Source organism: Tubulanus polymorphus, chromosome 5 (genome assembly GCF_964204645.1).
Source record: "Tubulanus polymorphus chromosome 5, tnTubPoly1.2, whole genome shotgun sequence".
Classification (NCBI taxonomy): Eukaryota; Metazoa; Nemertea; class Palaeonemertea; order Tubulaniformes; family Tubulanidae; genus Tubulanus; species Tubulanus polymorphus.
The window spans coordinates 13,417,114-13,441,659 of record NC_134029.1 but is presented as its reverse complement, the minus strand read 5'-3'; the positions used below and the strand labels follow the sequence as shown (position 1 = coordinate 13,441,659).

Below are 24,546 nucleotides of genomic sequence, written 5' to 3'. Positions count from 1 at the left end.
AAAGATAGTATCTACAATATCTTCAGATCTCAACTGAGTCACTCTTTAATAGAACTATACCCCAAACTATAGCGTGAGTAGAGTTTCTCAGTATGTTTATATTGTCACGTATCACTGCAAATCTGAAGCATATGTTGCTACAGTGTATTTATAACAGGGAATCTGGCAAGCGATCTCAAAATGGTCACTTTTCAATAGTTGACTTTTAGAAACGATGTGTTTTGAGAGTAGCTGCTATGGTAGGAGTTACTATCACAAAGTCACTGTTAACAGGCGGATGGTTTTACAGTCACCTCTACTGCTAGTGTGCACTATCGAAACCAGATGTTTCAAAATGGTCACTTTTCAATAGTAGACTCTTCGAAACAGCCACTATAGAAAACCAACCGAATTGAAAGGAATACTATTCCAGAGTGACTGTTTTGAAATGTATACTACTGGAAAAGTGGCTGATATCGTTAATTGCTTATTGTTCTCAAGTGGCTACTAAGTAAAAGTAGACGTTTGGGCTCAAAAGTGCGATAGACATGTTCTTGGATTCAGCCTTTCAAGTATAGTACGCAAACCGCCAAGATTAGTTCATACAACTGCCACTAGGGAATGGTAAAAATACTGTATCTTCGCTATTCTCGATTTCCTCTAAACTTGGTACATAAGTACTTTGCGCGTAGTAGCCCTTGTAAGTCAACATATCCATGTCATAAGTTGACCCCTAGGTGGCGCTCCTTTCGGTGAAATGTTTGCACGCACCCTTGTACGACATTGTATCCAGCAAGGCAGAAACTGGATCTTACTGAAAGGATATAAACAACTGCAATTTACCTTCACTGTCAGTGAAACCATTCTGTATCACAAGTACTACGCTGACAAATACAAATACAATACATTGACAAATACTGTATATAATATTAATTAGAATTGCACTGTTTACTCACTGTGAGCCTCTAAACATCGAAATTTAAGCCCGATTCAAACAGTATCCATATACGTGTATGTATTGTATACGTGTCTTATTCCCACAGCGCCTCCTAAGTACGTGTGTTTGTGTGTGTATCCTTATATTGATAGAGCTGGGTTGTTCTAGATCTGTAGTAAACACATCAGCAGTAGTGATATTTTTATCTCCTCTAAGAGTCGATTGTTGAATTAGGACATTGCTCGACTGAACGCAACTGAGGAATTTTTATAGCTTGTTTGTGTCGTATACACGAGTAAGAGAGCATCATATATCAGTATATAGGCTTTAATACTTCGAATTCGGCTAGTAACAAGACTATTTTGTAACGGATTAACTTGAAACTTACGCGAGATGTACGGAACACAGGTAACTTGAGGTAAGTCGAAGGGATCTTTGATTGGGGACCCCGTTCACCCACCAGGAGGCGTTTTACTTTTGAAAATTCTGACATCGAAAAGTTACTGTGTGAGAAAAATTTCTGTGTTTGACTTTTCAGCTTCTGGCGAGCACGAAAGTTGTTCATAACAGCCCGGAGGTTAAAAAAGTCAGTGGCACGCCCGATATGCGATTAACCGTTTGGGCTCTAGGGGCTCTTAAATGGGCACCAAAAATTTTTAATGAGATTTTTGCTTCTAGCTCCTTAACCGTTGGAGATAGAATCGTGGTTGCCATGAGTGATCAGTAGCCCTTGACAAGACGCTTGTATTGATGTATGGTTTAACCATGTAACTCATTTGGTTCTCCAGTAGCGCCACCTATAAAATGCTCGATAACGCATTTTCATCTATATCGACTAAGCGTGTGGATGGATTTCTATAAAAATTGATACACATGTACCTGGTTACTAAATACAAAGAACCCCTTACATAATTAGTTCCTATTTTAACCAATAGGGGGCGTAAATTTTAAAAAACTCATTTCAGCATCCATTTTTCGCATGTAATGCGGTCTGCTTATTATGCAAATCACAAAACTTGGTATAAGTACACAGAAATGTGTGTAATATGCCAACCTGCATTATTAGTTCATACAACTACCACCAGGGGACCGTGAAAACAACGATTTCTGCTCCTAGGCTCTTACCGTTGCCAATGGAATCGTTGTTTGAATGTGTGGTTAGTAGCCCTTTACAAGACACTTGTATTGATGTATGGTTTAAGTAGGTTACTCATACGGTTCTCTAGGAGCGCCACCTACAAGTTGCTGGAAATGCATTTTAATTGATATCTACTAAGCGGATAAAGGGATTTCAATGGAAATTTATATACATATACCTGGATACAAGATACAACGAATTCCTAACATAATGAGTTCCTATTCTAACCACTAGGGGGTGTTAATGTTGAAAACTCATTCTAGCATCAGTTTTTTCGATTGTAATTCAGTAGTATGCTAACCGGCAAATTCCCGGCCACTTGGGCACGGTAAAAGTACCGTATCTTTGTTATTCTCGGTGTCATTTCCCCTAACCTTGGTATCATTAGAATTTTTCACGTAGTAGCCAATGTGGATCAACATAGCCATGTTATCAGCTGACCCCTAGATGGCGCTCCTTATCCAGCAAGGCAGAAACCCGTTATCGCTGCTTTGCAGCTATATTTATTCATTTAATTTTCCATTTTGGGGAAGCATGATGGTTGTTTTCGGAACTGATGTAGTTTTGATGAACTAGTTTTCGGCTAGTAAGTATCATGTTATACATTGTGTCCTGAAAAATTCTTCCTCCTGATTCAACTGAAGATTCCGACTCTCGTCAAGGAAATGAGGTCATCCATCAATCAATCAGAGCTCAGACCACTATTCCAAAATCTTCTATATCGCAAGTAAAAACAAGAAATTGTAGAGTTTAGTTCATATTAAGCGTGTAAATTCAAGGGAAATCCTGCTTATGGCTCATAGGCGAGCATCTTTGCTACGCATTATGAAGTGGTTTTTGCCCCACATACCAAACCTAATTTTTGAAATAATCAAACCATTAGAAAGGAGGGGTATCCCAGTACAGTTATGCCAGTACATCCGAGCAGAATATCGAAGGGAATCCCCCACTGTGTTTGGTAGCCTTACTCCAAGCAAAAAAGTCCAGGAAATCCCTTTTTTCCTCGTCAATCTCACAGGGACATGTCACGATTGTCACATCATTGTAGTGAATGAATCACCAGTAACAATGACCAACCCCAGTATCCCTGTATCATAAAATAAACAGATAAAGGACCAATGGTCCAGTGGCTTGCCAAACGCAAATTGCATTGAATTTTCACGTGTTATTTTGGACAGTTATAGATGCTGCATAAAAAAAACGTGCTCAAATAAATCGAATTTTTGAAACTTTTCGGTAAATTTCTCAAAAAAATATGAAACCCACGGCTTTCAGCTTTGCGCACCATGAAGAAAATCCAATTACGAAATATATTTTTCCTTAATCCGTTTGATTCGCCTATTAGTGGTGAAATTACAGGCTAATGAAATTGCGTATGAGTGTGCTAAAAATAGCTTCGAGCGTGTGTGTTAAGCATACGAATGATTATCGAAACAAGGGTGGCAATCTGATAATCACCTCTCCGCTTCAGTCGACCGTTATTTCATAAATTCTCAAACGATTCACATGAAATCAGCTTTAATACAATAGAAGACTTTTTGCTTCCAACGAGCCTATAACCATCACTCTACTCTACAAAATGGCAGTTTCTGGAATTATCACATGTGTCGAGTGCCGTTGTTTTGCTTGAAATACCTGAAATACCGTCTAGATATAATCTTTCAACTTGGAAATTAGTTTAACCATTTACAGCTGTCAGTATCAATAAAATTATTGTTGATACTGGCTCTTTTAGAGTGAAATGCCGCGGTCATAACCACTGGGATAGACTTAGTATACAAATGGCTGTCTTCACACATGTTTGAGTTGAGATCACTCCAGCGGGATGCCATTTAGAGGGAAAATTTTTCGATGACGCCGTGCTACATAAATATACGATATAATAAATTTCTGAAAAATGTGGGTCAACAATTCCTACCAAACAAAAATTATACGTAGTCGGTATTAGAAAGACACGGCTACGTTTGAAAATGAGTACAATTTTCAAGTACCGTACGTTGATATCCATGTATTCATGCTGCAACTCTCTCAGCTCACACGCTAACACACGGATGCATTCTACTCGCGTACTAACTGCTAGTCTCTGCAATCACGAACGATCGATTTCGAGGTGGGTAGAAGAGTGTAGTGTTTGCAGCTTATTTGCACAGCCGAATACAGAGACAGAGCTATACATTGATGCAAGGACGCGCTACGTGCATGCTATGCGCTGCGTGTACTTCTTCCAGAAATCAAGTTAACAGCAGATTTCCTTTGGGATTTATAATACGGTTAAATATCATTCTGGCCATTACCAACTGAAATGAAGGATATACACGTCAACGATACGGGTACATAAAAACACTTCATCGCACAGATTCGTGTTGGTATTTATACAACTATACTAAACGAACAAGGATTTATCTGACCATCTCTGGACACTGATAATTATGTCCAACGCTGATAGTGAAAGTTTTCCGCCTATAATCGAATTAAACGTTGGTGGTGTTTTTTACACTACAACCTTGTCGACATTAACAAGAGAACCGGATTCACTTTTAGGTCAAATGTTCACTGGATTACTAAAGAATATGATTTTAAAGGACACAAAGGGAAAATATTTTATAGATCGCGATGGCGTGTTATTTCGCTATGTCTTAGATTATCTTCGCAACCAAAAGCTTGTTCTTCCGGAAAATTTTCACGAACGAGAGCGGCTGAAATGTGAGGCTGAATATTTTCGTTTAAACCGGATGATTCAGTGTGTGCAAGCAGCGTACAATGTCCACGCACCATATGGGCACGGAACACAACAAACCAATAAAAATAATGCTCTCTTGCAAATGAAACACAGTAGCATTAATGAAAGTACATCCGATATTGGTAAACCTGGTTTCCTGATAATAGGCTATCGTGGAACATTTGCCTTTGGTAGAGATGGGTTGGCAGATGTTAAATTTCGGAAGTTATCTCGCATTCTAGTCAGCGGCCGCGTATCATTTTGTCGGGAGGTGTTTGGAGACACCCTAAACGAAAGCCGAGACCCCGACAGAGGTCTTTCGGACCGTTACACCAGCCGTTTCTTCCTAAAACATACATTTCTCGAACAGGCATTTGACATGTTGATGGAAAGTGGATTTAGGATGTGCGGTGCATGTGGTTCGGGTACCAATGCTTCTGGTGAGCTTAAGCCCGGTATGGATTCGGAGGAAAACCGCTGGCAACATTACAATGAATTTGTGTTCCAAAGGCTCTAGAGACACGGACGCCGGATCAATGGGGAACTGCGCATGCTAAATAATCGATGATATAGCTACAAGCGTAATAATTATATATAAAAACGAATCGTTAGGCCTATAACCGTTAAGTTATTAAGAAATTTGTCATATATATGTATTTGTAATTATCGATTTTAGGATTGATTGGAATTGCGTTGCATGTACTTCATTAATGATAATTATAATTTTTGGAGTGCATGCAACACACACACACATTATATATGTGCTAGTGTATGTTGTGTCACGTCGCATATTACTATATGTCTAAGCTAGTCGATAATCCATTGAGTGTTAGTCGTTAACTGAAAATATCAATCGATTATTCAATTTGAAGTGTACCGTTTGTCAGAAACACTTGCGTTTTGAATGTTCAATTTGCCAAACTGATATACGTATCTACATATTGTATACAAAAATAAATTTGGTCATTCCCCAAAATCCAATCATTTATAATTTAATAGCATCTCATCTTTGACGCGCGCGGGGAGTCGTCGACATTTTGACTGCTTTCATCACCTATGCAAAATTAAATCGTGATGTTTTGCTCGTCATTTATATTTCATGTAGGATATTATCATTATTATACGTATAACCTGGGGTGCATATCTGATCCACTCTGATATTGATGATGTTGGTTTATCGAAGAATCAAATGTTTTTTATCAGCACGGTATGTTGCCGGTGGATGTCAACAAGCAGTCAGTTGGTATCATTAGACAAGTAACTGTTTAGTTCAATTGACGGAAAACCCACTGTATGAAGAAATAAATACGAGAGTATTTGAAGTTTCAACACATTTCTGTGAGCACATTTTTAAAACTGACTTATGCAAGATCAGTTATAACCATAAAATGGGTAGTATGGGATATCAGTTTATTACAATGTGATGCCTGATATACTAGTTGATTTCTTTTTTTTGGGGGGGGGCCTTTACAACCTTAGGCGAATTTATTATTTCAAATTTATTAGTCATCCTGGTCCTGGGCATAATCAAATTTGATCTAGTCTTAATATTGAATTTAACACAGCATTCAAATTGAATTATCAAATCATCAGGTCACATCAGAGGTTTGACGATTTAAAGATGACTGACTTACATACTTTTTCACATAGTTTCCGCCATTTTGTTAGCTGTGAACATGCTCATTGGTGATCAGTGTTATCAAATGGAAAATCATCTCATGAATGCTTTTGGAAAACTGATCAAAATAGTCAAAACTCATCCGTAAAAAATACTACAGCATCGGTTAAACCGTATATAAGTGCTTATTCCGTATAAATAAATTGGTCCCATTTTTAAGTAACGTTATTCCCTTTAAAATTCTGTGTCTAATTCGTACTCCATAATCCGTATTTCACTTATTCCGTAGACAAATGCATGGTCCCGTTGTCCAATATATATGTAAATCCTTATGTGTAATCTGCATCAGCTGTCAGCTGTCGGGAACATTCACTTGAAGTGAAAAAAGTATATTAACATCTGTACGAGGTTTATGTGGTCAGTATGAAATATGAAAAACTCCAGAAAACACTCAAGTTAATCCTTCAATGTCATAATCTCAAGCTTCATTTCACATAATCGATTGGCTACAGTAGTGAGGTCGAGTTAGTTTTTGTCCAGATGCTATTATTTGTCAATAAGCAAAATCCTTTGCTGAATCGCCCTCAAGTACATAGCCTATGTATATGCGTGAGTTACCCCGGTTTTCTTTTCATGTATATATGATGTCCAATGGGTCGGATGTTATGAACTTGTTATTCCCCCCCCCCCCAACGGTTAGTTAGAATGTGGTTTTATTACATCAGTCGTCCACGGTTTGAGACATAACTAATAAAACGGATATTATACGGATTGTACACTTAAATCATACTTTATTAGTTAATTCGTAGCAATTACGAATTAGTCCAATTCATTGATCATTGATCATCATTGATCCAATCATTGATCCAATTCATTGACGGCTGCATTATGAAGTTCGTAGTCAAAGTAATTCTATTATAGAAATCTGATTTGAATGAATGATACGTGACTAGCAAATTACAATTAGGAAAATCAAATATGATTTGACAGAGAATGTACCTCTAAATTTGATTTTTTTTAAGCAGAGACGTTAATTTTTGCTAAAAATGAAACTCATGGCGCAAAAACGAATAATCGCAGCGCAAAAACGAACAATAAGGCCTAAGATAAAAACTTCATTGAGCCAAATAGTACATGTATTTGGTCTCTGCTAGGACGCAAAAACGAAAAGTCATGCCATAAAACACATGGCGCAAAAACGAATAATCGCAGAGCGAAAACGAAAAGTTAGGTCCTAAGATAAAAAATTAATTGAGCAAAATACATGTATTGGTCTCTGCTAGGACGCAACAACGAAAAGTCATGCCATGCAAAGTTCATTTTCAAGAATGTGGAATGTTCTCGATATTCAAAACACCCATTCTTTTCAACTTACTTTCATATTTTACCCGTCAAACTTTCACTTTTTTACCCGACGAGAAAATAATAGTAATATGTAATATTTTTGACGATTATTTTGCTCTTGGCTCATCAAATATATAGAAAAGTGGTGATAGTTTAGTGTTTAGTAGCCCTCGACTTGGCGCTTGTAATGGTATATCGTCGATTTTAGATGGGTTAAATGAGCGCTTAGCAGCAGCTATTCGGTGCTATCTTCAAAACATGCACATTCCTAATTTCTTTAGTTCCAAATTTAGTTTTTTTCACATTCCGGATATTTGATAAATATTTTGCCTTAGATTTTCGAGAAAGGGTCTCTTTCGAGCTTCAAATTTCAAAAATTAAGACTACTTAAGGGCATGCATGCATAACGAGAGCAATCCCACTATAAATTCAGCCCAAAATAAAAGGTTCCGAGGTAAAAAAAAGATATATATTTAGTGCAACGTTTCGCTAAGTACTATTAGCCATCATCAGGTGGAGCCGAAACCTTAAATAATCAGTACTGAGAACAAAATGAAATAACAGAATATTTATACAAGAATCAGACAAAGAAATAAAGATTGAAGGATTCAGATATTAGCAATTAAATAACAAAAACCAGAGAACAAAGCAAGCAAACGGCAAACTAGGGGTAGATATAAACGTGAGAAATTCCACAATAATTAAGCGAAAAATGCAAAAAGTTCTTTAATAGAAATGTATATATACTCGAGTGACGTTTCCGCTAAAAACTATTAACCATCATCAGGCGTACTGAATCAGAATGGATTGACATAATATCTATACAAGAATGTAGCAAAGGAACTAAGTGAGTTAAATTAAAGAAATTAAAAACAGAGACACGAAAACCTAAGCTAAGTACAGAGTTAGTAATTGACAGTAATTAACTAGGGTTAATATTACAAGATGAAGTAATTAGCCAAAGGATTTTCTGGATTTTTTTCACAGAGAACGATCGTCGTGATTACTATCTATCCACTTCATTTCTAACAATAAATATGTCTTCTCTCAGATTCGACTACTAATACACTATAATCAATGTGGTGAGCATCATAGCGCTCTGAATGCGTTAGCTAGAATTTTTCTTATGTATTCTTCGATTCGTCGAATTAATCTCACGGCGAAAATACAAACACCGAACTAGATAAAGGATTCGCCATTCGTTTATTTCTAATGCCTTAATTCATAATTTTACCCGACGAACTTGAGGTTGGTCTCTGCATCAGACAAAAAGAGGATTGCTCCGAGATTATCCAATCAGGGAAAGTGAAATCAGCTCCGTTTACTAACTTTTACTAAACACGATGTTCAGGGATAGCAATCTGAAAACATAAATTTGAATTCATTGATAGTATCGTAGAAAATGCCGATACCAACTAAAATGGGTGGTCGTCCATTCGATCCTACAAACTCAGCCCGACATGAAAGTGAAATAACGTAACCGAATCCAGATAAGTAATTTAAGCATAAGTAACCCACGCAACAGTGAAAAACGTAGTTGGAAAATAGGAATTATCATCATTTGTATGCATTTCAAACAAATTTCACTTGGATTATAGGTCGGCGTCAATATAGGTATAAGTTACTCTTCCATTAATTCTATTGATGTATTGGTGCACGGTGTATTCCTACCCAAATAAATATAGAAATGCAACTTGTTTCACCTCCGGGTTTTTAAACCCGAAAACTGTTTAACAAGATTTCCTGTGGGTTCCATCCCTTTCGGCCCCTGGAAAATCATTTGTATTAGCTTAGCCTACTACCACATTTACGTCTAGTAGGCCTAGCTCCAAATAAAGGCCTAAAAAATAAAGGCCTATCTAATTTTGTTTTATGTCTCGTCGGATCCATCCTCCCGGAAATGATTCGAACCTGATTAAAGGTACGGAACCCTGCCACTAGACTAAGCACGCATCTACACGCGCCGCTTAGATGATATCATTTTTAATTTTAGCCCGGGTTTTTCCATAGTTCTTCCGTGAAATTTTCCCCACAGCGATTATACAACGGTTAATCTGATTCGGTCTAGTGTGGTCGGGTTCATTTCGTGGCTGATCGTAGCGAAGCCATCAGGTTAGAATCCGGCCCTGCCGATGCATCGGATCTTCAAAACCAATGAAAACAACGTGAAAATAGATTCTCCTTCTTGGCCGCAATGGGCGAGAGATATAGGCCCTAGTACATCCTCCGATAACCGTAGACAGTCTGTAGATTATTTCTGAGGTACATGAATTCTAGAGCATGGATGGGTCGCTATCGCAATGAGTAAAATTTGTATAATATTCTCACCATCCGTTGAGCGGCCATGCTGCAGATATATAGAAATGGGGTACAAGCCGGGGCTCTGCACCAAGCACGCACTAATCGGACAGGATTTTTTTCTGTTGTTTTTTTTTACTTCACCACCGAAGGTTGTCGTTACACGACCTTACCTCCATCAAACCAAAGCTACACGGAATAACTTCCGCATACTCGCAGCGCCGCGTGAGAATAATATAATATACGGGCGTGCTGCAGATATATAGATATGGGGTACAAGCCATTCTTATCACACCTAATAGCCTTAACTCTCCTAAGGCGTTTTTATTTAAGCAACACGGATCAAATCGCGTTGCTCCGCCGATTACTATCACGTGGTAGAAATCGAATCGCCTTAAATAAACACTGCAGGGTATCAAATATGGCGGCGGCTGACGCGTAAGTCAGACGAAATCGTCTGAAGAATTTTGTCTTCAATTCAGTTTTGCAGCAGTCTTTAACGCGTCCACCGGAGACGGGTATACAAGTTCTGAAGAGGAAAATAAGATACTGTGACGCCAATTTTTTCGATGATTTGAAACTGAGCGAGGAATTAAGATATTTGAAAGATGGACGGAAACCTCGTATACAGAATTATCTGTCAACGGTTGCGAGTTTGTACTCACCTGGTGACTTCAAATCATGGTTCAGGATAAGCAGACAGACATTTGCCGTACTAGAGAATCACATTACGCCTATTCTTGCTGCATCTCGGACAAGAAATTCGGACATATCGTATCAGAAGCAAATACTCATTTTCATTTATTAGTGTAGTACCCAGGATCCATGGATTAGAATTGCTGATATATTTGGCTGTTGTGTGAAGCATCAGTGTTTAGTATTATTGGTAAGTCAAATGATCACGTTATGTACAATATGAATAGCAGACAAAGTTACATCAATTCCTTTAAGCAGTAGGCTATGTTCCATCTCTTTGTCATTTCAGCTAAGTTGAAAGATGGCGAAGTCTACATTAACAGGAAAAAATTTCATTCAATCAATGCTACGAGTAATTATCAGTAATAGGGGTAATGGGCTTTCAGGTCGAGCTCATTAAAAAACGAAACATTAAAAGTAATTTAAAACTATAATATATTTTCATAACCGTGTGTATTTTATATTATAACTAAATATTTATTCTAAGATATTAATAATTTTAATTTTAAAAGCATATTGTATTAAATCAATTGGTCGCTCCGCTCCGCGACCGCTCCGCGACCGCTCCGCTCCGCGACCAATTGATTTATTTACAATACACAAATTCATATAATCAAATATATTTTAATAATAATTATTATTCTATTATTCAACTGAAATACACACGGTTATGAAAATATATTATAGTTTTAAATTACTTTTAATATTTGTTTTTAATGAACTCGACCATTCAACCTTTAACCTGAAAGCCCATTACCCCTATTACTCTTAAAATAATCATATAAATGAATGACATTTAAATTGACAGATTATTCAATATAAAAGTATATATTTACAACATTATTTCAATATTTATATTTGTATGAGTTAGATTTTTTAACATTAAAAGTGTTAGTAAAGTGTGATTGAAATAATTCATATATAAATCATTAAATATTTATATTTATATGCGTTAAATTCTTATTTTTAATATAAAAAGTAACGAGTAATTAACGAGTGAAATAATTCATATTTAAAACAGTGAATATTTATATTTATATGCGTTAAATCCTTATTTTATGTTTAAAAGTAACGAGTAATTAACGAGTTGATGAAAATATCAATTTTAATAACCAATAAGGGTAAAAAAATATTTTAAAGCGTAAGGTTTCAGCGAACTCTAACTCTTTTTGAATTTTAACCTATTTTAATAAAAATTTGATATATAAATGTGCTCAAGATTAATTAAAGTTCCCGCGAAAGACATGAGTAATAAATATATAAATTCAATATTTTATTATTTAACTGTTAACAATAATTTAGCAGATATTTCAGGAGTAAATATAAATAAGTATTATAAATCTGAAAATAATGAATTAATTGAAACATCAGATATATTTTGCGATAATATAATGCTATATAAAATCATGTTAGAAAAAGAAATTATTAAAGAAAATAGAACAACTTTTCTAAACGTTAATCAGAGAAAGATAACCCATTATGAAATTAAAGAATGTTTTAATCAAGGAAATATTATATTAGATAACTTAGTTATAAAAATTACACGTGTTTTAACAATTCATGATAATAATTCAAAATCATATATATTAAGTAGAATTAATCAAGAATTAAAATTAACAGATTATATTGCTGTATTTAAAATTTCATTATGCAATCAAAATTTAAATGAATTAATACAGAAAATGGATAATATTGAAAAATTATTAAATGAAAAAAATTACAATATATTAGATGTAGATGTGACACAAGATTTTAAAGGATCATTTAATTCAGATGAAATAAAATCAATGTTCGAAAATAGAAAATATAAAGTTCTAAAAGAATTTTCCAATAGTTGTGTTTCAGCATTACATAAGGATGATAAAATAAAGATCTATAATAAAACAGCATGTCAATTCAAATCTCCTGGTGTAAATATAGATTTCGGTTTAAATTTAATGAGTTACATTAATTGCTATCAAGAGAGGTTAAAAAAATCATTTGAAAAATCAATTGAAACAGGATTGATTAGAATTGAAGTAACAAGTATTTCATTTAAAAGAGGATTAAAAGTGATGGAAAAAATAAAACAATACTTAAAAAAAGAAAATATTTACTATTCACCTACATATTCACAACTTAAATCATTATTTGATGAGGTTCAACAGACTGTATGTATTTATGATTTGATTGAAAAATGCTTTTATTTCTGTTATTATGGTGATTTATTAGCAAGGAAATTTACAGGATATAAATCTAGGATAAGTAAAAATATTGAAGAGTCCTCCTTTTTACTTATTTTATCAATGTTTACAATTAAGAATATCCCGTGTTTATACATAACAATTAATCAAAATGATGATAAATCAGAATTCATTATTGAAGCAAAAAAATATATTAAAACTGAAGGAGCAACTGTTATATCTTCAACTAATTCAATGTTTACAGTATTGAATAAATTTATATTTAGATTTGAATTACGTGAAACAGGAATTAGTTTTACAACTTTAAAAAAGAGATACAATATAAAATCTAAACCTTTTTATAAATTAGATGCACTTGATATTGAAGAAGATTTTGATTTGAAATTATTATCTAAAAGTGAATTTAAAAAGTTAGAAGAAATGAAAGAGCTTAAACAATTACAAGAAGATATAGATGAAAATAGAAATAAAATTTGTAATGAATTAAAGCAACAATTAGATATTGATAATGAATTATTTGAGACTATATATTACTAATATTCTCATAGTATAAATGAAGCGCGGCCAATATTAATCCTCCTGCTACAAGATAATGCTTCAAATCACTTTTCCCAGTTGGGATGAAACCATTCATTTATTTAAGAAAGAAATTAAACAGTTTATAAAATATTAAATATTTATATGTTTCAATTCAAATAACAATTAAACTTATTACTAATTCTTTATGCCGCTGAGAATTATATTTTTGCTTGTGCGTAATCAATTTTATCACCTGATATTCTGTTATATTATTCTTGATCATTTCTTTATCGAAAAATTCATTTGATATGTTTATATTTTCATCATTATGAATTAAAATTAGATGGCGCAATTTATTTCTAAAATATCTAGGATTAATGAAATCAATATTATATTCAGAATTATCTTTCAATAGTTCTAAACGCTCGCATTGCTTAATTTTCATATTGTTAAGTTTCATTTTTCTTAAATAATCAGATTCTTTACGCATATCACATACATTTATAAAATCATTAGAATTTATCTTTAAATATTCAGTATATTTTTTCATCAATTCAAAATCCATTTTATCAATTATTTCAAAATGATTGTGTGTTATTTTCTTTACTTGGAACATAGTTTTTTCTAATTTTGATAAAATAAAGTGTCTATCAGGGCTATGAACACCTATTTTTAACTTTTCGATGATTTTTTCTATCGACATTTCAAAATAAATATTATTTAATACGTCTAATTGTAATGTTTTTATCAATAATTCTCTTAAATCAGTAGTAGTTTCATAAAAGCCTTGATCTGTTAAAATATAACTGAAATAAAGATCTGTTATACGTTTACATTGAGTTGAAAAACCTCTAATTTCAAAAATTGTATTATTGTCAATTCCAGATATTTTAGGAGTATAATCATTTAATTTTACTTCAGGAATTATTTCAAGTTTTTAAATTCTGTCTCAAATAATTCATTATCAATATCTAATTGTTGCTTTAATTCATTACAAATTTTATTTCTGTTTTCATCTATATCTTCTTGTAATTGTTTAAGTTCTTTCATTTCTTCTAACTTTTTAAATTCACTTTTAGATAATAATTTTAAATCAAAATCTTCTTCAATATCAAGTGCATCTAATTTATAAAAAGGTTTAGGTTTTATATTGTATCTCTTTTTTAAAGTTGTAAAACTAATTCCTGTTTCACGTAATTTAAATCTAAATATAAATTTATTCAATACTGTAAACATTGAATTAGTTGAAGATATAACAGTTGCTCCTTCAGTTTTAATATATTTTTTTGCATCAATAATGAATTCTGATTTATCATCATTTTGATTAATTGTTAGGTATAAACACGGGATATTCTTAATTGTAAACATTGATAAAATAAGTAAAAAGGAGGACTCTTCAATATTTTTACTTATCCTAGATTTATATCCTGTAAATTTCCTTGCTAATAAATCACCATAATAACAGAAATAAAAGCATTTTTCAATCAAATCATAAATACATACAGTCTGTTGAACCTCATCAAATAATGATTTAAGTTGTGAATATGTAGGTGAATAGTAAATATTTTCTTTTTTTAAGTATTGTTTTATTTTTTCCATCACTTTTAATCCTCTTTTAAATGAAATACTTGTTATTTCAATTCTAATCAATCCTGTTTCAATTGATTTTTCAAATGATTCTTTTAACCTCTCTTGATAGCAATTAATGTAACTCATTAAATTTGAACCGAAATTTATATTTACACCAGGAGATTTGAATTGACATGCTGTTTTATTATAGATCTTTATTTTATCATCCTTATGTAATGCTGAAACACAACTATTGGAAAATTCTTTTAGAACTTTATATTTTCTATTTTCGAACATTGATTTTATTTCATCTGAATTAAATGATCCTTTAAAATTTTGTGTCACATCTACATCTAATATATTTTAATTTTTTTCATTTAATAATTTTTCAATATTATCCATTTTCTGTATTAATTCATTTAAATTTTGATTGCATAATGAAATTTTAAATACAGCAATATAATCTGTTAATTTTAATTCTTGATTAATTCTATTTAATATATATGATTTTGAATTATCATCATGAATTGTTAAAACACGTGTAGTTTTTATAGCTAAGTTATCTAATATAATATTTACTTGACTAAAACATTCTTTAATTTCATAATGGGTTATCTTTCCCAGATTAACGTTTAGAAAAGTTGTTCTATTTTCTTTAATATTTTTTTTTTCTAACATGATTTTATATAGCATTATATTATCGCAAAATATATCTGATGTTTCAATTAATTCATTATTTTCAAATTTATAATACTTATTTATATTTACTCCTGAAATATCTGCTAAATTATTGTTAACAGTTAAATAATATAATATTGAATTTATATATTTATTACTCATGTCTTTCGCGGGAACTTTAATTAATCTTGAGCACATTTATATATCAAATTTTTATTAAAATAGGTTAAAATTCAAAAAGAGTTAGAGTTCGCTGAAACCTTACGCTTTAAAATATTTTTTTACCCTTATTGGTGTTATAAACATGTAAAGTCATAAATATTATTTCATCAAATATTAAACCAGATCCTTCAAAATATTTCTCTTCTATTTCAGTTTTTACTTCATTATAACATTTATCTAATTTATCATCTATATGTTGTTTTGAAATAATATGTTGGGAATGAGAATTTATATCATATATTGGTTTATCTTCAGATTTTATAAACTTTACTTTAACTGATATACTAATTTTATGATATTCAACATCAGTAATTATTTTTATTATTTCTTACATATTTTCTAAATGTTTTTTATTTTCTTCTAATGTTTTTCCTTTATGAAATTTAAACTCGATAGCTGCTGGGCCAATATCACTTTTAAATGCTTCGGTTATCTCTATATCTTTTTTATTATCCAATAAATTAATATATTTTCTTACATCTTCCATGTATGGTCTTTTATTGTTTAATTTATTTTTTATGCTTTTAATTGTCTTCTGTTTCTTATCATTATCTTTATCAAAATAATCTTCACCTAAAATATCATTATTCATATTTCTGATATGACTTTTAGATTTTAAATGATCTTTATAATATCTTTTATCACTGAATGATTGATTACATGTATCACATTTGTATGTTTCTTTTTCATTCTTTAATTCATCTAATTTAGTTTCTAATATATCATCTTTATATTCTAGTTTCAATTTATTCTCTAAATGTGTTTTAGTTTTATTGTGTCTTGCTTTTTGGGATTTATCTATATTGATATTACGTTATTATGTTGGAAAGTAGTACTTATTTGCTTCCATTTTAATACTAAATTTTTTTTTAAATTGATTTTAGAAGTTCAATGATTTATATATGTATTATTTCAATCACACTTTACTAACACTTTTAATGTTTAAAAATCTCATACAAATATGAATATCGAAATAATGTTGTAAATATATACTTTTATATTGAATAATCTGTCAATTTAAATGTTAATCATTTATATGATTATTTTAAGAGTAATAGGTAATGGGCTTTCAGGTTAAAGGTTGAATGGTCGATTTCATTAAAAACAAATATTAAAAGTAATTTAAAACTATAATATATTTTCATAACCGTGTGTATTTCAGTTGAATAATAGAATAATAATTATTATTAAAATATATTTGATTATATGAATTTGTGTATTGTAAATAAATCAATTGGTCGCGCGCATATTAAATATGCTTTTAAAATTAAAATTATTAATATCTTAGAATAAATATTTAGTTATAATATAAAATACACACGGTTATGAAAATATATTATAGTTTTAAATTACTTTTAATGTTTTGTTTTTTAATGAGCTCGACCCTTCGACCTTTGGCCTGAAAGCCCATTACCCCTATTACTATTATCTAAACGTAATTGCTCGTAGATTAGACCAACCGGTGTTTTGTGAAACCACTTATCAATATTAATATGTAACATTTATGGCTGGACGGGTTCGTGTGCGTAGGTAAATGTCTGTATTTTGTATGCTACCATCTTGTCACTGTAATTGTATTTTCACTATTCATATGTACTATCTGTGCTCATTATATTCATTTTATATGGAGCAATAAACTAAACTAAACTAAACTAAGAAAAAAAACTGTTCGGCCAACAGCTGGATTCGAAGAGTTACTACCAACCTTAATTGCCTTTCTCGACATTTGGAGGTAGGTTGGATTAGTTTTGAGAGTTGGGCGTGGGGATTTAATGAGAATTGAGAGTTGGGATTGGGGGGTTGTTTGGGGATTAGAGGCGTTTTTATCAAGGAATTACAAAAGCAGCACAGAGATTTGATGGAAAATGAACAAAAAAAACATAAATCTATTTGAGAAACAACTTGATAAATTTTAAAGGCATTGAAATTGTGGATTATTCTCACTTTGTAATTCCTTCATAAAATCAGTGATATTTTAAGTTACCTCAAAATACTATTGTAATTAAGTCCATTGATGTATAACCCTGTAAGGCCCTAAGTACCTCTTTTAGTCAACATCCAGGAAGAAAGACACTAAATATTTGGATGGATATATGAAAGCTGTTGGTACTGGAGTGTGTAATGGGTAGTGTAGTGTGATTTGTGTGAATTTGTGGCCAGCACACAGATCACATTGTTCATTGGGGTTTGGTCCAGGACTCGCGAGATTTTCAACAACATGGAAGTAACGTGTAATAAATGATGACTTGAATTGCATGACTACCTACCACCCCTCATTATTGTTGGAAAACTAAACGTTCCGCACTGACTTAAAATTAGTAATAACATTTTAGAAATGGCCAGAATTTTAACTTAGGTTCTTTCTCATTTTTATTTTACAATTGCAATTGGTATAATTTTTTTTAAACGGCCGTTTAGGCTTCATGTTTCGTCTGCAATTCACTGCAAATAGTTACGCAACTACGCACATTTCAGTGTTTTTGGCAGCTGTACACTCAATCGGCACCGTTCGTGACTAGCTTCACTGCGGAATTATCATTAATTAACATCGCCATATCACATCATCAACTTATATTGTGCCTTAAAACCCTAACAGCCGAAATAATTGAAATGCACACACGATTTCTATCATTGAAAATTGAGAGAGTGGCCATGTTTGTGTTCTGCTGCTTCGCGTAAATCCCGTGCGGTGGCGCAACCGCGCGGAGTGGGGCCGATACATCCAGCATGAAGGTGGTCGGGAATTGGGCCCCTTTCATTTCAGAATTTTAATTCCGTGTCCCACCCAGCATACTGGTTGTTGACTCTTAAAAGTGCCCACTCTGGGAACTTATCAAAGGCAGGTGATGGGAAATGTGCCATCACACACTCACCTTTGATAAGTTCTGTAACATACTTCCGAGTCCAGTTTCACAAAAAGAGTAACTCTTAAATCGATTTAATTTCTTAATTAACTCTGTTCATCGTAAATTGATTTAAGAGTAATTTGTTTTGCGAATCTGGATCCATTAGAGTAATTATCAAACCTGATAGTGGTCCAAGTTGTGTTGACCTGTTAAGGTTTTCTGTTCATTAAGAATTTTGTTAAAGAATTAGTATTATTGTTTGTAGTTAGGGAACCTGATAATGTTCTAATTTTTGGTGACCTGCAAAAGTTTTAACTGAATTTAAATATTTGTCTCAGTCATACAGAAGTATTAAAATAACTGATGTGTTTGTCAGTTTTAATTGTGATACTTTTTGCATTTAATAAACGAACTGATTTGCAATCATGCTAGTATTTTTCCATTCTTTTAGACTGTATCAAGTCTTCTAATGGATTCAATTTCTCCATAGGGGCTTGAGGAGCAACGACTGCCCGTTTCTCATTTCAACGGCACAAACATTGGAAAATATTTGGTCAGATCGGTGATGCAGTTAGTCTTACTAGAATAAACTGGGACCAGCCAAATTGGTCTGAATTAAGAATTAGAATATGGAAAATGATTATAGTTCTTCATAGTCCGCATTAATCATAAGTTTGCCATGTCTGAGTAAGGCGAGGTTTACTGTCTTTGTTTTAAGCATGCCGTCATGTCGCCCACTTGTGAGACAAAAATACAGCCAGAACACCAAGCAAAATACAGTGGAATCTCATTATAACAAACTCGGATACGATTCATCAGATATAACAAACAGAATTTTGTCCCATGTAAAACAATTTGATTTCATACTGGATGTAGTGAACTATCAGTTATAACGAACAGATTTTCTGGTCCCTTGATATTTGCTGTAATGAGGTTACTGTAGCCAACTAATATTGAAGTAGAGAAGAGAGGTCAAAAACAATTTTATGTATCTGGTCAATTGTACTTATATTTTTTTCATCTATATTGAGTATAACAACAGATCACACATGAAGTGCACAATCACACTTTGGTTAAATTTTAAATGTAACTACATTCATGAAATTATCCTGAAAAGTACAGTTCCCTCGGATATATTGAAGAACGCGATTTACAGTATTGCGGACAACGATGATTCCTGGCAAGGTACTGAGTGTTGGTTGTAAATCAATCGGTATAATTCAATCTACTGTGAGCTGTTTGTTACTGTCCAATGAACACCTGAAATAGAAAATACATGAAATAAATACCAAGTTAGATTTCATGGGCGAATCCAGGGCCCTGTCTCGAGGGGGTTCCGATTGTATAAGGGAAGTCACTATTATGGGGGAGGGCACTTTCTATGTCAAATCATGGCAAAAAAGGGCACTTTACATCAAACTTGTAGTTTTCAGTGGCACTTACTCACCAAATCATGCCAATCGAGGGCACTTTTAATGGATTAAGGGGCATAGACAAAGCTTGACGGTATTCCAGAACCCTCAGAGCCCCCTCCTCTGGATCTGCCCTTGATTTTACAGTAGAGCACAAATTACCAATAACCATACTCCAAAAGTCAATTGTACAATGACAACATGACAGAAATGGCTCTGCGCTTGGCAACAGCTGAAACATTTTCATCATCATTTTCAATTTCATTATGAGCCTGTTCCTCTATCTCGACGTCTTCATTGAGTTGTTCTTCTACAGCATCATGGTTCAGGAAACAGATGTTGTGTAACACAAAACAATTTAATATCAAGTCAAGTCTCTGTGGATCATGCATGTCAATATATTTAAGGCGACAGAAGCGACCTTTAACCCTTTAGTGCCTCAGCCCTAAAAATCTATGATATTTCTTATTGACCTATGTTTTCTGCATCCTCTAATTGCATACAACACAAATTCAGTATCAGTTTCAAAAAATTTGAGAAAAAAATGTTCTTCATATTTCAATGAACATATGTGGACATCAGGCTATAGAGCCAGGTTATAAAGTTACAATTTTATGGTTTAGGTTTAGGTTTATTTAGGTTTATTTATTTCGCTCTAACCAAACATTGGTACATAGAGGTTACAAGAATTTGTACGATAAAATTTATAATTTACAAAACTTAAAAACAAGAAAACAGAGATACACAGAGAATAGAATAATAATAGAGATAACAGAAATGTATACATGAATTTTACTTAAGTAGCTTGAGACCAGCATTTACAATCCAGCGAGTTTAATTAATATATTGTTATTTACAGCATTAAGTAATTGTGACATTTTAAAAGTGTTTGGTCTATTTACATAAAAAGGTGTTAAGAAAACTCTTCGTATATTGTATAGTTTGGAACACTCAAAAGAAAATGGAATTCATCACCGATTTTGTTAAGACTACAATATGTACAAATACGTTCGTTTCTATCAATGTTTTTACATTGCTAAGTTTGTTTGCATCTAATTTACGGCTACCGATCCGAAATTCAGCGAGACTATACATGAGGTGGTTCGGTACAACGGATAAATAGTTTTCATAATCATATTTAAGTTTGAAGATTCTATAATTTACGCATATGTCACTATTTTGCAATTTTTCCCTCCATGTCTGAATGTATCTATCTTTTAGAGATTGTTTTATGATATTTATCGACCGTAGATCGATTACCTGGTCTTGATAATTTCCTTAATTTGGCAAATCCAATCAGATACATATAAATCTTTTCTGTATAAGTCGTACAAAATATTATACATTACTAGATTCAGCTTTGACTTGTTAGCATTCAAAGTTTTGTTCCAATATTTAATCATTCTAAGTTTAATAGTAGTCGATAAAGGTAATCTGCCAGTCTCGCCATATATCATAGTATTATGGCAGAATTTTGGTACTTTTAGAACTAATTTACAAAACCTTGTGTGGACTTTTTCTAGTATATCGATATTTTCATGGCCCCATATTTCACACCCGTACAATAGAATTGGTGCAACACAACAATCAAATAATTTAAAAAGTAAGTCTGGAGGAAGATTACATCTTCTGCCTTTTTGAATAATAGCAAACATTGCTCGAACAGCTTTGTCGTGAATTGCTTTTTTCGCTTTTGTAAATTTTCCATCCCAATTAAACAAAATTCCAAGATAATTGTACTTATCTACTCTTTCCAATGTCTCATCACCGAATAGAAAATCGGGAAGGTTTTTTAATCTTTGCTTCGATCTTGCAAAAATCATTATTTTCGTTTTATCAATGTTAACAAATAACTTGTTTACTTGGCAATAATCATATAGTATATTTAAATTGTTTTGTAATTCAGATTCTGATTCTGCAAATAAAATTGTGTCGTCTGCATATAATAATAATATAATAGTTAGAATTGGTGCAAACATAGAGTCAAATAACTTAGCAGCTACATCCCGATCAAGTAACGGTTCTTTCACCTTTTTAAGTACAAAAATAGACTTTCCTTGGCATTTTCACAAATACTTTCCTTACACTTACTAAACGACCCAATTGTAGTTAAATATTATCCCTAGGTATCGAAAATCTCAACAGTTTCTATTTCATTTCCGTCTATGTAAAAAGCTGGGTAACGCTTTGAGCTTCTTTCCGAATATCATCACTTTCGTTCTATTGGTAATGATAATTAGTTTCCACAATTTACAACAACTAGCCGTTACATCAAGCATCTGCTGCAGATTAGCTGCACTTTCAGCTATCAAAATAGTATCGTCTGCATACAATAATGCTAAGAGCCGGAGTCACATATCATTTACAGGGAAATTAATAGATGAGCAACTATTTTGATACATGTATTCTTCGAGGTCATTGACACATATGAGATTATTTAGGAAAGATTCTGAACTTACCTCCTAAATTTTAACTACAGATTTTATGTGGCTATACATTGTCTTCCTCCATAGAGTGTCTAATGCCTTAATATAGTCAATAATTTCAGAGTAAAAGTTTATATTGTCTTTCAAGAAAAGCTCCGCAATTGTTTTAAAGAAATATGGTCGTTGATACTATACTTTTATTAGTTCTGATACTATGCTTCTTCCGGAAGCCCGCTTGGTTCTGGTTCAGGGGGTTTTTGCTTCGGTCTATATCCTTATTCAAGTCATCGACAAATAGTTTATCAACGGAGTTTTCTACATTAGACATATTCTCATCTATATTGTCATTTAGGTGACTAAAATGGTGGAAGAGATCTTCCTGAGAAGCTTTACAGTCAGAACTACTCGGTATATTGAAATATTTAGAAATAATATTTTAGGTTCTTATTTTCCATTGATCTCGGTGTCTGGTTATGTAATTTTGCCAGTTCTAGCTTCCTCCGTTTCAGTGATTATTTATACTCTTTAGAGGCATCATTAACGTGAATACGATTAGTATTAGAACGATAACCACAATCAAACGTGGTAAACGGATAATAAGATAAAAACCCACTATCTACAGATTAAAGAGCCGCAGATATCACCCTAGAGATCATCGTCAGGTGTGACGATGATCTCTAGGGTGAGATCGAAACGTCGTGTCATTTATATATATTTTAGATTGAATAAATAAATTCTTGTTTTTAAATTCTTTTAATCTGTAGATAGTGGGTTTTTATCTTATAACGATTAGTATTAGTTTTGCTAAATCGATAGCGTCGTTTCGCTCTTCTAAAGTTTCTCTGATTCAGTTTTACATTTGCATTATAGAATACCGAGTCCTTGCTTTGTGTACTTCTTGACCCTTGTTGTTGATTTTAAACCTACCCATTGACGCTTCAGTTGCTTCGACCAAGTGTTCACATAACCGCTCATTTGCAACGTTACAGTCAATTTTATTCAGTGATATATATCTGATATCATATCATCTAAGATTTCTGAGGAAAAGATTCTCAAATTGCCTGGTTCACGGGATTCCACTTTAACTTCTCTTTATTCCTTTTGTTGTTGAAACGAGGGGAAACATTACACTCGATACGGTCCAATGTATTTAGAATACACTTAACTGGGCAGTGCACATCCGAAAACATGTGGTTTAACTCTTTGACTTAGAACCCGGCACACTTTAGGATGTGGGGCGAGACAATGAAGTAATCTATGACGCGCTGGCTATTCCCCTTAAGACATGTATAAGTACCGACACCTCTATCCTTATCAATTCTGCCATTTGCAACAAGTAACCCGTGAGTTTTGCAGAAATCAGACAGGCGGTAACCCCAATAATGAACGTGTTATCTTTGTTGAGACGCTCAAGCAGAATATCTGCTTTCAAATAAGAAATATCTACATTGGATTCGTTAAAGAAGTCCTCAGCTTCAAACCTTTCAACGTAGAAAGCGAAGTCTTGCATTTCTTTGGTGTGCGTTTTTAGATCTCCACAGATACAAATATGACACTCGTTTTCTGGAAACAATTGGGTTGTATCGGTACTTAATTCATCAAAATAAAGAAAAAATGAGGGCCACTGAATTTACTAGACCCGGGCGGGATAAGGTACCGCTCAGGTAAAAACTCTTAGTTAGAACCACTTAAACGTTTTGATATCTTGATCCACTGTGTTATATCACTAGTTTTCTTAACAGGATGTATATGTGACTTCCAGTTTTAAATGCTATGAGTATTCCACCAGATTTTCTGGTACCCATATTTGAATAATTAAACAACTTGAAAATCAAGTGATTCAAAATATTTGGAAACCCATATTTCATCTAGAGCAGTCAATTTAGTTTCCGTAAATATTAGTTTATCAGCATATTTATACTCAGAGATAAATTCTTTACAGTTAATTTTAGATTAGAGACC

General features: G+C 32.9%; 1 protein-coding gene across 1 annotated transcript; it reads left to right on the top strand.

Annotated features, from left to right (window-relative positions):
* Nucleotides 1–4,062: 4,062 nt before the first annotated feature.
* LOC141905857 (BTB/POZ domain-containing protein KCTD12-like) lies at nucleotides 4,063–5,688 on the top strand. Its single transcript, XM_074794922.1, has one exon. The coding sequence runs from the start codon at nucleotides 4,484–4,486 to the stop codon at nucleotides 5,288–5,290; it is 807 nt and encodes a 268-aa protein (XP_074651023.1). The 5' UTR covers nucleotides 4,063–4,483; the 3' UTR covers nucleotides 5,291–5,688.
* Nucleotides 5,689–24,546: the final 18,858 nt, after the last annotated feature.